The sequence below is a fragment of the Somniosus microcephalus genome, chromosome 18 (assembly GCF_052327205.1).
Source record: "Somniosus microcephalus isolate GS21.2 chromosome 18, FLI_Smic_1.0, whole genome shotgun sequence".
NCBI lineage: Eukaryota > Metazoa > Chordata > Chondrichthyes > Squaliformes > Somniosidae > Somniosus > Somniosus microcephalus.
This window is the reverse complement of record NC_141004.1, coordinates 18,314,465-18,337,673: the sequence shown is the minus strand read 5'-3', so window position 1 is coordinate 18,337,673 and position 23,209 is coordinate 18,314,465. Positions and strand designations below refer to the sequence as shown.

Genomic DNA, 23,209 nt, shown 5'->3' with positions numbered 1-23,209 from the left:
CCTGTTGGATTTCTTGGTGACTGTCTTATATTGATGTCTTCTAGTTATGCTCTTCCCCACAAGTGGAAACATTCCCTCTCTATCCACTCTATCAACATTTTTCATAATTTTAAAAACCTCTATTAAGTCACCCCTCAGCCTTTTTTCAAGAGAAAAGAGACCCAGCCTGCTCATCCTTTCCTGATATGTATACCCTCACATTTCTGGTATCACCCTTGTAAATATTCTCTGAACCCTCTCCGGTGCTTCTATATCCTTTTTTTATAATATGGCGACCAGAACTGTACACAGTTCTCCAAGTGTGGACTAACCAAGGTTTGATACAGGTTTAGCATAACTTCCCTACTTTTCAATTCTATCCCTCTGGAAATAAACCCTAGTGCTTGGTTTGCTTTTTATATGGCCTTGCTAACCTGTGTTGCTACTTAGTGATTTGTGTATTTGTACTCGGAGATCCCTTTGTTCCTCTACCCCACCTAGACTCGCACCCTCCAAGCGATGTGACCTCCCTATTCTTCCTACCAAAATGTACTACCTCACATTTATCTGTGTTGAACTTCATTTGCCAATTATATGCCCATTCTGCAAGTTTATTAATTTAGAGGGGTTCGAAGTGTATACCTCAGTGGTCAGGCAAGTTTAGTTTGCATTTTTTTTCAAAAAGCGAGCCAGGAGTTACAAATGTCAATGTAAGTAACAGTGTATTATTGAGCTATGAAACTGGTTTACTTATTGTCCCACTATTGATCACATGCATTGGTCTCTGGGCTGTGCCCAGAGAGATAATGACTGAATCCTGTGCCTGTGGTGTAGCAGTAAGCATAAATAAATAACTTATTTGCTAACACTGTATAGTGGTAAGAATGTTCTGAAAATTAAATAGTGAATAGTGCATCCAGCACATAACTATATTCAGAGATGTCAAAACTTGAAGTAGCTAAATGGAAAACAACATTTATAGGTTATACATTTTGTGTCACCTCTGAATGTTCATCTATCATGTAACAAATCTGTAAAATGGCTTTGGATTAGGTATAGGGAACACAATCGTGAAATTTATTGATAACACAAAGTAAAGGTTTTGGAAAACCAGTGCGAAGGGCTGTAAAGGACTTCAGTAAGATATAGGTTAGTGAAATGGGTAGACAGGTGGCAGCTGCAATCTAGTGTGGATGAGTGTGAGGTACAGGAAACTCTTTTTATCCGGCACCGACGTGGTGCCGGTTCATCAAAAATTCTGGATAACCGAAAGCTATAGTAAAAGATACGGAGAGCTGACAGCTCCGTATAAAGCAACAAACCCTGTTGCTTAGCAACAAGTGCAGAACAATGGCCACAAGTTCCAAGCGTCTCTGTAGCTTAGCAACAGCTGCAGCCACACCCTTGCACAGCAACAGATCGAGGAAGGCAAGTACAATATAAAGTAAAACTTACCTGAACCTACTCCTGAATTTTGCCGGTTAGCCGAGATTTCCGGCTATTTAGGTGCCGGTAAATCGAAAGTTTCCTGTAATTTTTTTTTGGAGAACAAAGAAAGGAATGGGAGTATATTCTCGATGGAAAATGCTGAAAGATGTGGATGAACAGACCTAGGGGTTCAAATACATAATTTTGTAAAAGTGTTAAGTGCAGGTAGATAAAGCTGCAAAGCAATTTTATAAATGGAGGCATAGATTACATCAATAAAGTAATTGTAAATTTATACAAGACATTGTTTAGACTGCAGTTTGGGTATTGTGGTTTTGGGTGCCCCATTATATAAAGTACAGCAACCATTTGCCAGGATGATCTCTGGAATGGGATGCTATAGTTGAGGAGTGACTTGAGGTTCTAGGGGGTAATAATTGGGTAGAGCCCCCTTTGGGCTGCTTCCTTCACCTTCGTGCCCCGAAAATGTTAGCGCCCCGCAGCTGATTTTTCCCAGGTAGCGCCCCGCGTCCCTCTTGGGGCGCTACGTGTCGCAGCGCCACGGTACTACAAGCCTTCCTCCCCTTATTAAAGGGGAGGGGCCTGGCACAGCGCGCCCCGCCACCCAGCTGGGCCACCAGGGATCGGGAGTGCCGGCAAACGAGCCCGGCACACGGAGAGCAGCCGGCACCCCGCGGGGGAGGGGGCAGGAAGAGGGCTTCACGGGGGCCGGGGACAGCAACGGGGACAGGTGCTGGCAGGCAGCCAGCAACAAAAATGGCCGCCTGCCACCTCCCCTTTAACCAGCGCCGCTCCGGCTGCAGGTAGTCTCCCCTGACCCCATCGGACATAGCGTCCGGCGGTAAGTTGGGGGGTGCCACCCAATATTACAGCCGGGGCGCTGCGCACGGCGCTAACGGTCGCTAACCTCCTGCTGAATTTCACGGGAGGCGTTAGCGGTGCCACGCCCAGGTGCTGGTTGATTTGCGCCAAACGGGAGGCGCAAATCAACCGAATTTGGCCCCATAGACTTTTTTCACTTGAGCAGAGAAGCCAAAGAGGAAATTTAAGAGGTTTTTAAAATTATGAATGATTTGGATGGGGAACAGAGAAAGACTGCTTCTGCTGATTGCCCCTTCACAATCTCCGAACACCCATAGAGGTAAATCTCCTTTCTGGACTATATGGTGCCATCCCACAGCAGGTGGAATGTACTGTACTGTACCATACTCCTCTTCCTATCTTCAGCCACAGTTCATGGTCACTTTTACTGATACCAGATTGTTACTGTTTTGTTTAAATTGAATTCAAATTCTCATCCTGCCATTTTTGGATTTGAACTCTCGTTCTCTGGGTTACTAGTCTAGTAACATAACCAGTACATTACTGTATCCTGGCCTCCAATGCTGTAAACTTCTGTAATTTTAAATCTCATCTAAATCTGCTCCATAGTAAAAGATGCCCAAACACTTAGTGCTGAATGCAACTAAAATAAATTATTTTATGCTTTACACAATTGGGATGTAAATATTATGTTTTAGATGCAATGGTGTTTTGTATATCTGTACCTTTTTTTTTAAATGGTATTGGAAAAACTGGAATAATGTCCAGGTCCTTGATTTTCAACACTAAAATGGAGGATTTTTACATAGAATATACAGCACAGAAACAGGCCATTCAGCCCAACCAGTCCATGCAGCTTTTATGCTCCACTTGAGCCTTCTCCCATCCTTGCTCATCTAACTATCAGCATAACCCTCTATTCCCTTCTCCCTTGTATGCTTATCTAGATTCCCCTTAAAAATGCATCTTGCGATTCACCTCCGCTACTCCCTGTGGTAGCGTATTCCACATTCTCGCCACTCTCTGGGTAAAGAATTTTCTTCTGAATTCCCTATTTGATTTCTTAGTGACTATCTTATATTGATGGCCTCTAGTTTTGCTCTTCCCCACGTGGAAACACTGTGTCTACTCCATCAAAACCTTTCATAATTTTAAAGACCCCTATTAGGTCACCCCTCGGTCTTTTTTCAAGAGAGAAGAGACCCAGCCTGTTCATCCTTTCCTGAGCAGTATAACCTCGCCATTCTGGTTTTTGTAAAGGACACAATTGAAGGACTGGTTTTCATTAACATTTGTTGCCTGCTGCAAAATGGTCTGAAAGTATTGTGATCTGTTCTGTTCTTGTTCATATCTTGATGGAACTTAAGCTTTTGCCATATATATCTTGGTATGTGTGATTTTAACAAAAGAAAAAGATCTGAAGGCACCTGTTACTTTGGTTTTCAGTGTCAATTTGGTTTAACTCAAAATCTGAGTTCCTCCAAATTCAATCTAATAGTCATCACATTATGTAGATGTTTTCACAAAATGGATTGTCTTTCTGAACATTAAGATGGCAGTTCTATAAAAGGTCAGCCAACAAATGTTAATCATTTTTTACATTTATAATATGATTTTAGTAACTGTTATGACCTCAAAACTTCAGCAGAAGGATTCAGTGAAATGCTTAGGCAGAATATTTTCCAGTAACAAGATCTATTTTTGGCAACAGAAATCATGATTTGTGGGATTTAGATAAAAGCATAGATGCTAATGCAAATAAATGCTTGATAGGATTGTTTGGAACTCTGATTTGAAAAGGGTGGACCTACCAATATTATTGAACAATAGGGTTGATAATAATAGTTTTAAAGTACTGCCTAAGCAATTCTTTAAAGATATATTAAATTGTGGATTTTTTAGTGATTTTAAACATGGGATCCTGACCATTTAGACACAGTTCAGTGGCAATCTACCGAATATGTGCACAGATCTCATTGTATGCACTCCTACCAAAAACGACAACTATCATTGAGTGTGATTTATGTATACTCCAGAACTCTTGGTATGTTCTAATGAGACACAGTTGGTTTCCTTCTGTAATTGATGAGGACTCGTTTGTGTTTTCATCTACAGAAGTATCTATTTAGCATTACTGGATTCAGATTTAAATATAGCAGAAGGAACTTTTGATTAGAAGTCAGTTGTTTAAGTCATTGTAAGGTGTTAAATATATGTACAGTACAGGTAGACTATCCTTTATCCGAACTTCCGAAAACCTCTAAAAACTGAAAGTTTTTTTGTTCAGCGTAAGTCGTGCGCACGACATGACCAGAGTGGCGCACGACTTACGCTGAGCAGGGCAGAGGGTCACGGAGTTCCCTCCTGGGTAGGAGATTGCAGGCCGAGCCGGGCAGTGTGAAGGAGGTACCGGGAGAGTGAACCCAACAATACAGCGGCCCGTCGATAGCTGCAGCGGCCTGTCCGATATTCTTTTCTCTTTTTCCCCCCCCCCCCCCCCCCCCCCGACCCGACCCATATTCTTTTCTCCTGACCCGAACCGCGGCCCGTCCAATATTCTTCCCCCACCCCCCCCCCTCCGGAACAATCGCAAGAGGTAGCCTGAAATTTTACAATTTATATTAAATACAAAATTCCCAGTCTTATAATAATACCTTTTGAAAACCGAAACTCAGCTGGTCCCAAGGCTTTCGGATAAGGGATAGTGTACCTGTATATGTAAACAGGAAGTGTCCAACTTTCTACGCAAAGTATTTACCACATTCAGCTATTATATAGTGTTGAAATAAGTTACAGCATAACTGTAAAATGTTAGAGAATCAGTTTTTAGAAAGTGTTTCCACATGAAATTGGAGGGACAATTGTGTGATGTGCAGCAATTTTCTCTGGCTGGGGAGACCCCATGCTTACAGACCAGCAATGTGGTTTTTGCAAAGCATAAGGAGCTTGGTTATTTTTCTGCCAGTGCTGAGAAATGTATCCTAAAGTGGAAACTGAGTGGACTCCAGAACACCCAGAGGTCTTTCAAGTAAAACTATTTTTGTAATACAAGAATATTGGTGAAAATCCTGTTTTCCCATAAAACTGTTGAGGGTGTCATATAGAAGGTACCTTTTCCAGAACAATATGCTAACAATGCAATGTGTAGTCCTTTGATCTTATGTCAGCATTCCATCTGCATAAAGTAACACTTGGTGATAGCTGCACATTTATTGCTCTGATGGTTACATTAATTGGATCACCTGAAGGCACTTTGTCAGCTAGGCTCAGTTGGTAGCACTCTTTCCTCTGAGTCAGAAGATCATAGGTTCTAGTCCCACTACAGATTTGAACATATAGTCTAAGGTGACACTTCAGTACAATACTACGGGGATGCTACATTGTTGGAGGTGCTGACTTTCCAATGAGACATTAAACCAAGGCCTCCATCTGCCTACTTGGGTGGATGTTAAAGATCTCATGGCAATATTTGAAGAGCAGGAAACATTCCTCCCTCAACCAGCACCATTCATTCATTTGTGCCTAATGTGCATATTGGTTGCCCCGTTTGCATTAATAACACGTGACTGTGCTTTGGAAGTGACCCATTTCTTGTAAAGTACTTAGAAATATCCTGAGGCACTATAAAAGTTCAAGTCATTCTTTAAATTGCTGATAGCCTGCTGTCATCGAAGTAGGCAGTGACCTAAGTAGACCGGCTCCAAGCTCCGTCACCATAGTCCGTACAAGTGATGGTACATTGGAGTTTCCCAATTCCAAATCTTTGCCCTGGCATGAAGTTGAGCCACGGGCTGACTGAAGGCCATGCAGGAGGAGGGGGGGGGGGGGGAAAGAGAGAGTCGATCCCACCCTGACAGCTCTCCCAGTTGGATACACAGCTACATTGCCCTTCTTTCCCATCCACCCCTACACCCCCTCCACTGAAGGGGCAGCACGGATAGAGAAGAAACTTGGGGCACAACACTTTAGAAAAGCAGCCACTCAGATGGGGGCACTATAATTGGCCTCTACCCCCAGGCAAGGGAGGGTTAAACTAGTCCGTATCCCCTCTGCTTAGCTGTAGCTTGGTGGTAGCACTCTTGTCTCTGAGTCAGAAGGTCATGGGTTCATGTCCCACTCCAGAGACGAGCCCATAATCTAGGCTGACAGTACTGAGGGAGTACAGCACTGTCGGGATGTGCTGTCTTTCGGATGAGACGTTAAACGGAGGCCCTCTCCGGTGGATGTCAAAGATCCAATGGCACTATTCAAAGAAGAGCAGGGGAGTTCTTCCCTGTGTCCAGGCCAACATTTATCACTAATCCAGATTGTGGTCATTTATCTCATTGCTGTTTATGGGACCTTGCTATGTGCAAATTGGCTGCTGCGTTTCCTACATTACTACAGTGACTACACTTCAAAGTATTTCATTGCTGTAAAATGCTTCGGAATGTCCTGAGGTTGTGAAAGGCGCTATAGAAATGGGAAACTACATTAAAAGGTATGACAGTGGATAAGCAATGGCTAGCATTTAAAGAATTTATACATAATTTACAACAAATATACATTCCTTTTAAGGCATGAAAACCCCACAGGAAAAATGGTCCGACCGTGGCTAACGAGAAGTTAAAGATAATATTAGATCACGGGAAGAGGCTTATAATGCTGCCAAAAAGAAAGGTAACATAGAATATGAGAGTAGACTAGCGAGAGATATAAAAACGAACTGTAAAAGCTTCTATAGGTATGTAAAAAGGAAAAGGTTAGCAAAAGTAAATGTGGGTCCCTTACAGGCTGAGACAGGAGAAATTATAATGGGGAATAAGGAAATGGCAGAGAAATTAAACAAATATTTTGTCTGTCTTCACGGAAGAAGATGCAAAACAACCTCCCGAAAATAGTGGAGAACCAAGGGTCTAACGAGAATGAGGAACTGAAAGAAATTAGTATTAGTGAAATTAATGGGACTGAAAGCCGATAAATCCCCTGGACTTGATGGCCTACATCCTAGGGTTTTGAAAGAGTTGGCTATAGAGATGATGGATGCATTGGTTGTCATTTTCCAAAATTCCATAGATTCTAGAACGGTTCCCGTGGATTGGAAGGTAGCGAATGTAACCCCACTATTTAAGAAAGGAGGGAGAGAGAAAACGACGAACTACAGACCAGTTAGCCGGACATCAGTAGTAGGGAAAATGCTAGAATCCATTACAGTATTAAGAACATGGTAACAGGGCACTTGGAAAATAATAATAGGATTGGGCAGAGTAAACACGGATTTATGAAAGGGAAATCGTGTTTGACAAATCTGTTAGAATTTTTTGAGATTGTAACTAGCAGAATATATAAGGGGGAACCAGCGGATATGGTGTACAGTATTTGGATTTTCAGAAGGCATTCGATAAGGTTATTAAACAAAATTAGGGCTCATGGGATTGGGGGTAATATACTAGCATGGATTGAGGATTGGTTAACGGACAGAAAAACGGATTGGAATAAACGGGTTACTTTCAGGTTGGCAGGCTGTGGGGTACTGCAAGGATCAGTGCTTGGGCCTCAGCTATTCACAATCTACATCAATGATCTGGATGAGGGGACCAAATGTAATATATCCAAGTTTGCTGGTGATACTGGGTGGGAATGTAAGTTGTGAGGAGGATGCAAGGAGGCTTCAAGGGGATACAGACAGACTGTGAGTGGGCAAGAACATGGCAAATGGAATATAATGTGGAGAAATGTGAACTTACCCACTTTGGTAGGAAAAATAGAAAAGCAGAGTATTTTTTAAATGGTGAGAGATTGGGAAATGTTGGGTGTTCAGAGGGACCTGGGTGTCCTTGTACACAAATCACTAAGTTAACATGCAGATACAGCAAGCAATTAGGAAAGCAAATAGTATGTTGGCCTTTACTCTTATACTCAAATCCTCTTGTAATAAAGATGTCTTACTGCAATTATATAGGGCCCTGGTGAGACCACACCTGGAGTATTGTGTACAGTTTTGGTCTCCTTACCTAAGGAAGGATATACTTGCCATAGAGGGAGTGCAACGAAGGTTCACCAGACTGGTTCCTGGGATGTGAGGGGGGTGGGGGTTTGTCCTATGAGGAGAGATTGAGTAGACTAGGCCTATATTCTCTAGCGTTTAGAAGAATGAGGTGATATCATTGAAACATACAGAATTCTTACAGGACTTGACAGGGTAGATGCAGGGAGGATGTTTCCCCTGGCTGGGGAGTCTAGAAACAGGGGGTCACAATCTCAGAATAAGGGGTCGGCCATTTAGGACTGAGATGAGGAGAAAATTCTTCACTCAGAGGATGGTGAATCTTTGGAATTCTCCACCCCAGAGGCCAGCGAAGGCTCAGTGGTTGAATATATTCAAGATAGAGATCGATAGATTTTTGAATATTTAAGGGAATCGAGGGATATGGGGATAGTGCAGGAAAATGGAGATGAAGTAGAAGATCAGCCACGATCTTATTGAATGGCGGAGCAGACTCAAAGGGCCAAATGGTCTACTCCAGCTCCTATTTCTTATGTTCTTAAGTCTTTTGACTTCTGCACTGTTTAATTTTTAGACGGTTGCTGGTTGCGCTGTAGAGATTAGTTTGTCAATAAACACAGGGATTGGCTTGCTATGTTTACTATAATCAGCATTCTTAACCTGATGGCACATTCATGGGCCCATGTGGTTCTATGCTGACATTGGTTCCCCAAACACTTAGGCATTTTTACCACAGAGTACAACTAATAGAGGAGCAGTGGGTTTCATGTAGGCTGCATTTCCTGTGATATAAAGTGGAAAGCCAGCTTGTTCTCTAATCTCTGTACCTCCCGCAATCTTTGAGGAAGGTGTGGACAGTTATAGTGGACCTGCTGCCATTGGGCCACATTAAGGTCTTGGGGTTAACATCTAGTCATAGAGAAGGTGTCAGACTCCATAGGATTGCAGTGTGGCTGAGATCATCCTAAAATTTTGCCTGGTACGTTGGGGCTCTGCTCTACTGTTCAGCATAAATTTTCTGTTCTAGTGTATTTACGTTGCCATTTTGCGGTCAGCAGTAACTGAAATAAGCAGCAAGTATTCACTACTAACAGTTGGTTCTGGCCATTGCATTTATATAGCACCTTTTTAAAATAGTAGTAAAATGTCCCAAGGTGCTTCACTGGAGCGTTATCAAACAAAATTTGACACCAAGCTACACGAGATATTGGGACAGGTAAAGAGGTAGGTTTTAAGGAGTATCTTAAAGGGGAAGAGCAAGGTGGAGAGGTATGGGGAGGGAATTCTTGGGCTTGGGGCTGAGGCAGAAGTATATACTCTCATGTCTGGTTTAAAAATATTGAAGTATGATTTGGTTATCTCCAATATCTAAGCAGGAGTTCTAACTTGACAATTACCATCTCCATTTAGTAAAAAGAACAAATTTAACAACTGGATGCCTATTTAGTCATAACACTGCTATCCCCAGCTGTGTGGTTTATAGTATTTCTTATGACAATTGCATTAATTAACGTATTTTTCCACATCATACTTGTGAAAGCTGGCAGAATAGGTGAGATAATTTGAAAGTGGCAAGTCACTTGCAAATGGTAATTCAGTTAATTCCATTGGTTGCATTACTTGGTCAGGATCCATGCAGCTTGATAAAAGTGTAATTAAAAATGTGTTTTCAGTTAGAATTGACAGTAAAGTTTGTCTTTGAATAATCTATAGTGTTTCCAAATGTTTGAATGCTTCTGTAAAGATTGCTTGGGCCAGATTTTGCCAGAAAAAATTGGGGCTTGTACATTCCAGTTTAAATATATTTTTAATGGCATGACGATAAGTCTTAATTACTGTCAAACAACCTCTCTGGCACTGAAAAGTAACTAACACTGAAAATTAACTAACCAGTGTGGAGTCTCATTCCTTCAGATTTTAATGTTGGAGATTTTTTTTTAACTATCACTCTTAATCCAATATTTCTTTCTTTCTCTAGCTTTCTGTACCTGATTTGACATTGAATTAAATACTCTAACCCTTCCTGGTTCAGACTCTGTGTTGCTCATTAACGATTCATCACTCTGGTTAAGGAGATACACCGTTGCTTGCTCTGTTCACATGCCCTGCAGAGCGCACTGCGCTTTTTCAATAGTTGGTTGAGAGGAACTTCAATGTGTAAACCCATAAGGAAGTCTATGTGCAAGTGTAACAGTTCGCCACCGACTGCAAAATCCAGCCCCTTATATTAACAACATTATAGTGCCTTGTGTACATCTCAAGTCAGGAGAGAACACTGTATCTAGGGCTGTGGGGGAAGGTATAACTTTTCGAACGGTGACAATCACAGGGTTTAAAAACAACTTTACAATTTACCCAAATGCAAACACTATTCCAAATACTGTACATGCTAACCACACATTGCAAAATATAATTTTGTTTCCTGAGCTTTAGGATTTTTCAATAAAATTAGGCGTGCCACTGCTGTTTTGTATGATACTTGGTATTCTTTAACTCAAATTGCTGCTACCTTTGCCAAATCGCCAGCATTTTCATAGTTCAGATGGATTTATTCTGAGAACAGGTATGCACCATTATCCTTTACATATACCTCCTGACAACATTGAAGATTTTGTGGAGTGTCGTGCTTCGTTGTAGCCAATTTTACAAAGTATGCTTCTTGCAATTCAGAGTTGTGTGAAGATACTGAGATGTGACCGTAACAATTTTCATTTTCTTTTTCTTTGCAGGTGCTGGAGAATCTGGAAAAAGTACCATTGTAAAACAAATGAAGTGAGTCTGATACATCATCAGTACTGATAGTTTTTGGTCTTGGTTTCTTGTGTTGATACTTCAGAATTTAAAAATCAAGTGCACACTTAAATGTAGGCCTTCTTTGTACTGTTCACGTTGGTATTTTAACATAGCTTTAGGTTAAATGTGGAACTGTGGCCGCATCACCACTTCTGCCCTGGGAGTGTTTGATGGGACAGTGTAGATGGAGATTCTGAAGGGGATTGACAGGGTAGATGCTGAGAGGTTCCCTGGCTGGAGTGTCTAGAACTAGGGGGCATAGTCTCAGGATAAGGGGTCGGCTATTTAAGACCGAGATGAGGAGGAATTTCTTCATTCAGAGGGTTGTGAATCTTTGGAAGTCTCTGTCCCAGAGGGCTGTGGATGCTGAGTCTTTGAGTATATTCAAGGCTGAGATCGATAGATTTTTGGACTCCTGGGGAATCAAAGGATACGGAGATCGGGCGGGAAAGTGGAGTTGAGGTCGATGATCAGCCATGATCTTATTGAATGGCGGAGCAGGCTCGAGGGGCCGCATGGCCTACTCCTGCTCTTATTTCTTATGTTCTCCCTTCAGCCCATCTCCATGCTATATTGAGATGCTCTGTAGTCTCTCATTGCATTTTTTTCTTCCTTCAATTTGGTTGAGGGTAATATTGATTATAGTTACACAATGTGTAGCTGCATTATTCTCCTCCTGCATAAAGCTAGCAGTAAAGCTATAAAGTAAAATTAAAATATTATTTCTAACTTATTTTCATACTACCATCTTTGATAGAAATTGGTATTGTAAGTTGCCTATTGTGTGTATATAAAGGGTAAGGGATACTGGTTGGTGCAATATGTTCGTGCACTGCCCTTTGGCCTCAGACCTGTTTGGATTCAGTCCAAGGTGACCCTTGCCAAAATTTACAGATTAATTTAAGTAGCATTTTACTTATGGCTGCTGATAAACTGGGAAAGGAGTTGCCTTGCTATGCCTCCAGATTAATATTTTTAGATTTGATGCCATCTTAGTTACTACTGATGAAGGTCCATAAAACCTCAGTTGTTCCTGCTTTTGTGTATGTAGCTAGATGCCTGGGCAAGATACTTGGGGCATTTTCCTTTGGGCTTAGAGTGCAACTAGGTTTGACTGAACAGGATGCATCTTTATGATGCAATTTGCAGCAAACAATATGAAAACTAGTTTGGTAGTTGAGAGGAACCTCTGGCTTTACTACTGGGCAACAGTTTCAGGCTCTCTGGTTTTGATTACGAAGCTGCTCTTTGAGAGATGGTCTGGATTTGGACTTACTACCTCATAGTCAGTGCCAGCTCCAATTGAAATCCTCTGCAAGGTGCATACATGGTTATTGTTTTTGCATGGTAGGAAAATAGCACCAATAGAATTTCAGTAAACTCTCACCAGTAGAATACAAGTTAAAACAAGTTTATACATGCCAGTGCTGGCAAGGCACTGTTATTTTCCAAGATCAGACTGTAGGAAGTCAAATCTATGCCACGTCCAGTGGAACTGCTTGCTGATGTTGCTGGAGCTGACGTGTTGAGTGGGGAGATCCAAGACAGTGAGTCACTGTGGGGAAGAAAAAGATTGCATCTGCAAATATTTTTTATAACCATGTTTTCACGTTATCTAACTGGAAGCAGTTCTTACTGTTGAAAGCACTCTTTTCTCTCCCCATATTTGGCCTTAATTTAGCCTTCCATCTATGGCTAGTTAATTCAGAGAGAGAACTTTATGGTTGAACAATTCACTGATTTGAGAATAATTTTATATGGTGGTATGGTTTCAGTTTGTCTTTAGTCCTAAACTTGAGTTTAGTTCTGTATTGCATTCTTGACATGACTTTCTAGTGCTATTTTAACTAATTGTTTCTCCTTTTCCCTTGCAGAATCATTCATGAGGATGGGTACTCTGAGGAGGAGTGCAAACAGTATAAAGCAGTGGTTTATAGCAATACAATTCAGTCCATCATTGCTATAATCAGGGCCATGGGGCGGTTGAAGGTTGATTTTGGAGACCCAACAAGAGCAGTGAGTACATATAGATGATATTTGAATCTAACTACATTCGGGTACTGACGAGCTGAAGTATTATAGAAGAAAGTAGAATAAAGACTTGGAATTTTTTTCAGTGACATTGGTTGATATTTAAGTCATCCAGTCGATAATTTTCTGCTTTTAAAGATGTGGGAAAATGGAGAATATTCAAGACTTTACAGAACAACAATTAAAAGAGAACTGGTACTTCTATTAATGAATGGAAACAGAAGCCATTATGAGCAGTGTTGGAAAATCTATTTTATGATTGACCATCATTTTAGAGACTGCTAGTTTATAATCTAATATTATTGATTCACATTTGAACCTGCATTTAGTGATTTGAGTCTGTCCCAAATAAATATTAATGTACATTTAGAGAAATGGCTTAATCTTTTAGAAATCTATTGGGAGGGGTGTAACACAATGGCCAGAGCCTGTAATGATATTATTTGTTATACTTTCATACCCTTGTAGTATCAAGGTGTATCTAATTATCTACCTCCTTTGTCTATACGAAAGGCTCTTTGTCTAATCTAAAGGCTCTGAGTTTAGATCTGTTGCAACAGTTCTGGGTGTAAGAGTACAAATGAGAAAGATTGAGTAGAAGCAGAGAGCAGAATAAAGCATGACAACTGTCCAAGCCCCTAAATTCAACAAAGGGAAATTATGGTTCTGCATATTCAGTATGGACAACTGTAGTGGTTAACTAGTGTCTAGTCCCATGAATGGTTACCATAAGATATAAAGTTGCAACAAAAGTCAGTGAATTAAAAAGAAACCATACAAGAGGTTCTGTATAAAAAGCAATTTTAATTTAGTCAATTTTTCATAACTTATGACCCAGTATTCAGCATTGCATACTGAATTGACAGTTTGACCCATATAACCACAATTTTGCTTTGCTGGAATTAAGTGAGCCACTTAATTCTGCTTCCTGTTTCCACCATGTACTTTCATCCAAAGTGGCAAAGGTGTTGAGATTGCAACAGACTATACTAAAGCCACTTAAATTAGATAGAGAAGGGTGGGTAATTAGACACACTTTGCTATTATCAGGATATGAAAATACGAAAACGACATACTCTGGATGAGAAGGCACTGGAGGTACAAAAGGGATGTGTAAACCACTAGGATACATGTGCATCTTACCAGGGTGAGGATATTGTATTATTGCTGACTGTAAAGCCCCTAAATGAAACTAGTTTCCCCAATTGAGGTGGACTCATGTGACATTAAATAGTGCTGACAAAGGCCACAAGAAAATTTTCTTTAAACTTGAAATGCCACATTTGCATAGTAAAGGAATTGTTTTTGAGGTTAGATATCAAGTAACCTTTTACTGTCAATAGTGGCTGTGAGTTTACCCAATCAGTAGAATGAATCATACAGACCAGGAATGTCCTAAATTTGTGGTAATGTAAACTGCAACTAGAGATGGTCTCAAAGCTCCTGGGTAAGATGGGAGCAAAAGCAACCTGGTTTTCTGCACCTAATGGCTATCCAGTGACTCCGGCTGGGAGTGCATGTATGGATGCCAAGTGAGGGCAATATCAGGCCAAATTGTTATGTCCCCATGGTCAAATAGCTTGCTGACACTCCTTATCGAGCTTGCATCTGAGTAATGGCCCCTTGGGTGTGGTGCCAGAGGGCATTCGGCACCGTTTCAAATCTTACCCAGGAAATAATCCATACCATTAGGAAAGGAGAACGTTGATAAAGGAGACTTAAAACAAAGTACCTCCTGGGCAGTGTGAGTGAACTTTAGCCTCCACCTGATCTGGATTGCACAGGTACAGGAAATGTTTGCTGATATTTGCTGGGAATGTTCTGTAACCTAACACTGACCATCACTTACTTTGAGAACAAAAATTACAAGTAATTCTTCTGGTAGGGATGGTGCCAAAGTTAAAAATAAGATCATTTCATTTTTTCCTTTGAGTTTTTTTGGACTGATCTAAATTTGTAAACTATGCAACATTTTATAGTTGGCTACTGGAGCTGAAGAAAGACTGAATAAAATGGGTTTAACTGACACCTGGCTGAAGCCAGAGGATGGCCAATAGATTCAGATATTGGAGCTTTGAGTGTTCAGGGTTTTTTAATCATATCACAGGAAAGATCGTGTTGACTGTTGCAGTTTTAGTCATTAGCCATTTTTGACCTCAAATTAAATCTTTAATTCTTAGCCTGCAGGTACACTTTATTAATTTGGCAAAACTATTTTTCCAGACAGATGTGGTATAGCAAACATTGTTAAATGATGTAAAGTCAGTGTTCGAAGATTTAAATGTACCTCAGGGCAGTGTCCTAGGCCCAACCATCTTCAGCTGCTTCATCAATGACCTTCCCTCTATCATAAGGTCAGAAGTGGGGATGTTCGCTGATGAGTGTACAGTGCCATTCGCAACTCCTCAGATAATGAAGCAGTCCATGCCCGCAGACCTGGACAACATTCGGGCTTGGGCAGATAAGCGGCAGGTAACATTCGCACCGCACAAGTGCCAGGCAAACGGCATTACCATCGCCAAATCCCCCACCATCAATATCCTGGGAGGTCACCATTGACCAGAAACTTAACTGGACCAGCCATATAAATACTGTGGCAACAAGAGCAGGTCAGAGGCTGGGTATTCTGTGGCGAGAGTCTCGCCTCCTGACTCTCCAAAGCCTTTCCACCATCTACAAGGCACAAGCCAGGAGTGTGATGGAATACTCTCCACTTGCCTGGATGAGTGCAGCTCCAACAACACTCAAGAAGCTTGACACCATCCAAGACAAACCAGCCCGCTTGATTGGCACCCCATCCACCGCCTTAAACATTCACTCCCTCAATCACCGGCGCACCATGGCTGCAGTGTGTACCATCTACAAGATGCACTGCAGCAACTCGCCAAGGCTTCTTCGGCAGCACCTCCCAAACCCACAACTTCTTCCACCTAGAAGGACAAGGGCAGCAGGCGCATGGGAACACCACCACCTCCAAGTCACACACCATCCTGACTGGGAAATATATTGCTGATCCTTCATCAGCGCTGGGTCAAAATCCTGGAACTCCCTCCCTAACAGCACTGCAGCAGTTCAAGAAGGTGGCTTGCCACCACCTTAAGGGCAACTAGGGATGGGCAATAAATGCCAGCCTTGCCAGCAACGCCCACATCCCATGAACAAATAAAAAATATATATATATTCATTCTTTGGTAATTTCCAACCACTTTAAAGCACTTTTTTTGTATGTAGGACGATGCCCGCCAGTTGTTTGCCCTAGCGGGGACCACAGAGGAAGGGATCATGACAACAGAACTTGCAGGAGTAATCAAACGATTGTGGCAGGACAGTGGTGTTCAGGCTTGTTTCGGTAGATCCAGAGAATATCAGCTGAATGACTCCGCATCGTAGTAAGTATCGTTTTTTAATGCTAAAATTATTTTGGTAATGCAAGTTTGGTTATCTAACACATTGCCAAATTAAGCTGCGAGTGAGCAGCTTCTGTGCCTCCCTTTTGGTATTTATTTTGTGCACACCATATAGATTGAATTGCTGTAATCACCTTTACTAAGCTTTGATGCTTACCAGCAGTTATAGCAGTCTTGGATTATTTGTCTCAAGCTAGAGATTGATCAAAATTCTAGATGCCTTTTACTGCAATGATATTTAGTGTAGTGTGGCTGACTGCCATCTATGTTTGAAACTTTAGTAAGACTGCTTGCTAGTTTTCTTTTGATACTTCATTTGGAATGTGCATGGATTAGATGTTAAATAATGGTCCCTTCTGCCTAAATAGGCGAGCCCAAAGCTCCCATTGCATTATTCACAAGAGGAACAGGGACTTCCCTGATGTCCTGGCCAATATTCCTTCCTGGACCACCAAACCAAAACTGCTGAACTAGTTGTTCATTTCATTTGTTATTTGTGGGACCTTGCTGTGTACACATTGGCTGCTGATGGCCACTTATGTAGACCATATTTTTTTTCAAATTCATTGGATGTCAAATACTTTGACATCCTGAGCAGGTGCTACCATGCTATATAAATGCAAGTTCTTTACTCATAACCACCTAACTCCAGAGGGAGGGGGGCTGCTAACTGAGCCAGGTTGACTCTAATATAGATGCACAAGAAAGCTATTTTCCACTTTGTAGATTTTTGTTTTGGTTAGTTAGCCAAAGAGCCTATAATATTTGGTTGCCTGACTAGTCTTGTTGTCTATGTACCTTTTTAAGGGAATAACTGGTCTTAGACTGCAGTACCGGCAGTGACCACCCCTGTACAAAAGGCCCTAGCAGGCTTCTGTATTTTCAGTCTGACGCTGCCTCCTGTTCAGTAAAGTACCTGTTAAACCGTTCTCCCGAAGTCCGTGTATTATTGAGGCGCGGACTTTACAGTGGCGACGAGTAAGTTCGAACTCACCTGCAGTGTGGCATCATCTCACGGGGATCTCTCCTGAAAGGAAGGTCCTGGAAGGTCGTAGTCTGAGCAACGGGCGTCGACCGAGGGCAACCGCCCAAAGAATCCATCGGTGTTCGGAGAATTGCGGGAGAGACTGTGGTTCCAGCGAATCGTGCTGGTAGCAGGTAGCGCGCTGACCCTTCCGGACTGCGGCGGGCTCAAGCTCGATCGAGCGGCTCTACAAAACGGGCCGCACAGCGTCGCCGGAAAAGAAAACGCGAGAGAGGGTGGAGCGCACAGGGCGGGTCAGTGCTCAAGAACAGGACAGCGGAGAGAAACTAAAGGGGGGGGGGGAAGGAAAGCGAGACGCGCCGAAGCTGCGGGTCGCCGCCATTACCCCGTACAACGCTAGGAGCAGCGTGGTAGTAAGGGGAAGAAGCAAAAGCGCAGGAGGCGCCATTTTATCCCGTTGGGGAAGAAGCAAAAGCGCGGGAGGCGCCATTTTAAATCGCCCAAGATGCCGAAAAGTGGCAGTATCACTGCTTTCGACAACGAGGTAGAAGACTGGACCACGTATGTGGAAAGAATTGAAGTGTACTGCAAGGCAAATGAGGTGGCCGATGGAAAGAGGGCGTCGGTATTATTAAATCTGATGGGTGCGAGTACGTACGGCCTATTGCGGAATTTAATTACCCCAGCTAAACCAATGGAGAAGTTTTGAGGAGATTGTTCATATCTTACAGGAACACCTAAGCCCTACACCACTGCTGATAGCAGAAAGATTCAAGTTCCATAAAAGAAACCAGCACAAAGATGAGAGCAATGCTGACAATCTTACGGAACTACGCAAGTTATCGAAGCACTGCCAGTTTGGAGCAGGACTGGCAGACACCTTACGGGATAAGTTTGTCTGCGGGCTCCAGAGTGAAGGAACCCAGAAACGACTACTTTCAAAAAAGGACCTGACGCTAGAACAGGCTTTCAGCGTGGCAGTATCCTACGAAGCAGCAGCACGGGGAGCTGCGGAAATACAACAGAAACCACAAGAATACAGCGCTAACGAAATGGCGTATGGAGCCGAAAAGTGCTATCGCTGCGGCAGAACAACCCGTGAGCAGAAGGACTGCTGGTTTAAAGACAAAATATGCAGGCAATGCGGGAAAATGGGACATATAGCAAGAGTCTGCAGGTCGGGAAAGAAGACCAACACAAGAACTACTAAGGAACAGTACAGGAAAGTAAAGAAACTGACGGATAGTAGTTCAGAAGATCAGGAGAGTGATAAGGACTCCGGGAGCAGGCGACTAAGTTGTTTAAACTTACACAACGTGATCGCAAAGGAAGATCACCGAACCATTTGGGTCACCCTCATGATAGCAGGGTCCCCAGTAAAGATGGAATTGGACACAGGATCAGCCCTAACTGTCATGAATCGACGAGACTGAGTGGCTATTCTCACACATACCCTTAAAGGACACGTCCATTGTATTGAAGACATACACGGGGCAAAAGGTTTACCCCAGAGGAAAAATAAGGGTGCCAGTTGAATATAACAGAAAGGAAACACAGAAACTATACATGTATATACTACGAGATGGAGGACCACCATTATTGGGACGTGAATGGATCTGAAAACTACAATTGGATTGGCATTCCATTCTGGCACTAACTGACAAAAAAGATGATGACGTCGCACCTGGACGTCTGTCACAAATTCTATCTGACGCGGAAGAGGTGTTCCAACAAGGACTTGGGACTCTAAAAGGAGTAAAGGCAACCATAAAGATTGAGGATAACGCAACCCCAAAATTTTTCAAGGCCAGACCGGTGCCATACGCGATACGCCCAGCTGTGGAAGCTGAACTGGAGAGTCTGGAGCGTTCGGGGGTGCTGTCTAAGGTGGACTGGAGCGAGTGGGCCGCACCCATCGTTCCTGTAATGAAGAAAGCATTGAGCAGCACGCCTGGGGAGCCAAGGAAGGTTCGCATCTGTGGGGACTTCAAGGTGACTGTGAACCCAGTCCTGCACACAGTACAGTATCCGCTTCCGCGGATAGAAGATATTTTCACCTCACTCTGGAGGGAAACTTTTTACAAAGATTGACCTGGCTCAAGCGTATCTACAAATGGAGGTGGAAGAAGCATCCAGGAAATACCTCACGATAAACACTCAAAGGCCTTTACCAGTACAATCGACTGGTATTCAGGGTAGCATCGGCCCCGGCTATTTGGCAGAGGGCAATGGAACAAGTCCTGCAAGGGATCCCGGGGACCCAGTGTTATTTGGATGACATCCTGGTTACGGGCGACAATGAACACCTTGCCAACCTGGAACAGGTGCTCACGAGATTGCAGGAATATGGGCTACGAGCCAACCGTCCCAAATGCGAGTTCTTCAGGAGACAAATCTCGTATTGTGGCCACATGATTGATGAGGAAGGGTTGCATAAGTCGCCGGACAAGATTGAGGCTGTAGTCAAGGCTCCAGCACCGGAAAATGTGTCGCAACTGAGGTCGTTCCTTGGGTTGGTGAACTATTACCATAAGTTCTTGCCGAAGTTATCTACAATTCTGCACCCACTGAACGCCCTGCTTCAAACTGGTGTAACATGGAAATGGAGTGATGAGTGTAAGCGTGCCTTTCAGGAATGTAAATGCCTAATCACTTCAAAAGAAGTATTGGCCCACTACAGCCCAACACTACCGATTTAGGTTGGCATGTGATGCGTCACCTTACGGCATTGGAGCGGTGCTGTCACACAAATTCCGTGACGGTTCAGAGAGGCCAATAGCCTTTGCATCGCGCTCGCTAACCTCAGCCGAGCGTAACTACGCCCAGATTGACAAGGAGGCCCTCAGCCTGGTGTGGGGGGGGGGGGGGGGGGTGTGAAGAAGTTCAATCACTATCTGCACGGGCAGAAATTCACCCTACTGACTGATCATCAACCCCTGGTCTCAATTTTTAACCCAAAGAAGGGCGTTCCGGTGATGACGGCGCAACGGCTGCAAAGATGGTCACTTTTTCGAGGGGCACATCAGTATGACAGAGTACAAGGGTACGAAACAACATGGAAACGCTGATGGGCTGTTGCGCCTACCGTTGCCTACGGCGGAAGAAGCACCTGCAGTGGACCCTGTGGAGATATTCCATGCGACCATAGTCGAATGTTTGCCTGTTACAAACGCAAGTATTGAGAAGGAAACCCGAAATGACCCGACACACACACACACTGGTCTATGATTTGACGGTGAAGGGATGGCCAGCATACGGCGACTCACTTGCCAGCATTCTCGCCAAGGAGAGAACAGCTGTCAGTGTGCCGGGGAACCTTGATGTGTGGATCCCGAGTGGTAATTCCACCAAAGTTGAGAGATAGAGTACTCAATGAGGGTCATCTGGGAGGGGTAAATATGAAGAGCCTAGCCAGGGTGTTTGTGTGGTGGCCGGGAATCGATAAAGAAATCGAGGATATGACCAAGAGATGCACAGGATGCCAGAAGGTCCAAAACGCTCCACCACAGGCCCCGCTACATCCATGGGAGTGGCCCTCCTCTCCATGGCAACGGGTACACATTGATTTCGCTGGTCCATTTATGGACTCAATGTTTCTAATCGCTGTGGACGCCCATTCGAAATGGCCAGAAGTCATTAAAATGTCCTCCACCACCACGGAGAAAACTATTGCAGTCCTAAGGACCATCTTCGCCAGGAATGGGTTGCCAGAACAGATTTGTTCTGACAATGGCCCACAGTTTGTGTCTGAGGATTTCTGGAGGTTCCTGAAGAATAATGGGGTGAAACATTACACATCTGCCCCATATCATCCAGCCACAAATGGATTGGCTGAGCGGTTTGTTCAGACCTTTAAAAAGGCCATAAAGGCAATGTATAATGACGACATACCACTGCAACACAAGGTGGATAACTTCTTGTTTGCTTGCTTACCGGAATGCGACTCATGCAGTAACCAACCAAACTCCAGCCGTACTGTTTTTCAACTGGAGACTATGATGTCGCTTTGATTTGCTCAAACCAAACATAAGACGAGATGTTGAGGATAAGCAGTTCCAGCACATAAATGAGAAGCCAACCAGGAGCTTCAAGATACCGAACAGAAAAATGGCAGCCAGGAACGATATGCACACAGCAGGGACGTTGGAGAGAGCATCGTGAGACGCCATACTGACCAGATTCTAGAGTCACAGGAACAAGCCAAACCTGTACCACAAGCATGTGCACCTGGTAATGAGCCCGAAGTACAGATTGCGTCTACCTCAGAAGCAGGGGTATTGGAAGCTGACGAACCAACCAATGACAATGAGCCAGAATTGACTCCACCGCCAGAACAGGATACTCGAGAAAGGCGCTATCCAGTCCGGATCAGGAAGCCTCCTCAAAGACTGAACTTATAAATGACACTTTCAGTTGATGTATATATTACTGAGGAAATTGTAATTGTAATTATTATTTAGTTGTTAAATCAATGTTATGTACTGTTTATCTAAAAGGGGAGGAATTGTGTATGTACCTTTAAGGGAATAACTGGTCTTAGACTGCAGTACCGGCAGTGACCACCCCTGTATAAAAGGCCCTAGCAGGCTTCTGTATTCAGTCTGACGCTGCCTCCTGTTCAGTGAAGTACCTGTTAAACTGTTCTCCCGAAGTCCGTGTATTATTGAGGCGCGGACTTTACAAGTCTGAAATTATGTTTTGGAGGCATTAATGTAGACGTACTTCTATTGCTTAGTAATTGTTGTCTAGTAGCATATGAAGACCATTTTCACTCCAGTTCCAGTTTTTGGAAACGTTAGTGTTAAACCAATGGCTAATCTGATGCTGCATTTACCTTGCAGCAATGCTGCCACTAGCAGCCTTGACTCCAGTAGCAGTGGTGCAAGGTAAATGAGATTGTTGCTTGCCAAATATATCTCAATAGTGGCAACTGCTGCTGTTACAACAACTATTTTATATGTCTGCATCTGGGCCAAGTGCCTGACCTGTGATCTTCCCCAACTTTATGGGAAGATCATCAACCAGAAAACTTGTCATGATCATTCCAATTGCACAAGTGCTGTTGTTTATCTGTTGCAATATAAATGGGGTGAACTCTTAGAGCACTGTTGCTTTATACAATAAATAATAATGGCAACATGAGTCTTTGTTGATCTTCGTGGGTTGATGGTAGTTTGACAGGAAGGATGTGGTACCACCCATTTTACTGTGTTTTACAGATTCAAATGTTGCTTGTGTGAACCAGATTATCATAAGCTAATTGCTTGTTTGAATTTAAAAGTGGCCTCCAAACTTAGATGTTCACTACCTCTTTTTCTCCTGCGCCCCCCCCCCCCCCCCCAGCCTCTCCTTCCTTCCCCCGGCCTCTCCTGCCCCCTGCCCCTCTTCTTTCCTCCCCCCCCCCCCCCCCCCCCCCGGCCCCTCCTGCTGAAGAGGTCTTTTCTTTTCATTTCAATTGCTGTGATTGTACCAACAGGTGAGCAGTCACATTCCAAATCTGACATACACATGGAGAGTTAACAGCATACAGTCACTTTTGTGTAGAGTAACATTAGTTCTCAAATATTAGAAACTCTCTCATGGTCATCTAAAGGGAAAGCGAGAGTAAACCTTGGAAGATATTGTACCCTAAATCATTTTAGGACCAAAATGTGTAATCACGTTTTGAAGATTAGGCAAGGTGAACAGCCTAGAGACACATAGTAGTAGCACAGCAATACCAGATGGATAATTTGCATTCCTGTCCCCCAGCAAGAT

The 23,209-nt window shown here is 43.2% G+C and overlaps 1 protein-coding gene across 1 annotated transcript in view; it reads left to right on the top strand.

Moving 5' to 3' along the window:
- LOC147105066 (guanine nucleotide-binding protein G(i) subunit alpha-3-like) overlaps positions 1-23,209 on the top strand; it is a 46,269-nt gene that overhangs the window by 12,034 nt on the left and 11,026 nt on the right. Inside the window, exons 2-4 of the mRNA XM_086011129.1 lie at positions 10,966-11,008; positions 12,904-13,045; positions 16,292-16,449. Coding sequence (XP_085867255.1) covers positions 10,966-11,008; positions 12,904-13,045; positions 16,292-16,449 — 343 coding nt within the window. The remainder of the gene's footprint in view (positions 1-10,965; positions 11,009-12,903; positions 13,046-16,291; positions 16,450-23,209) is intronic.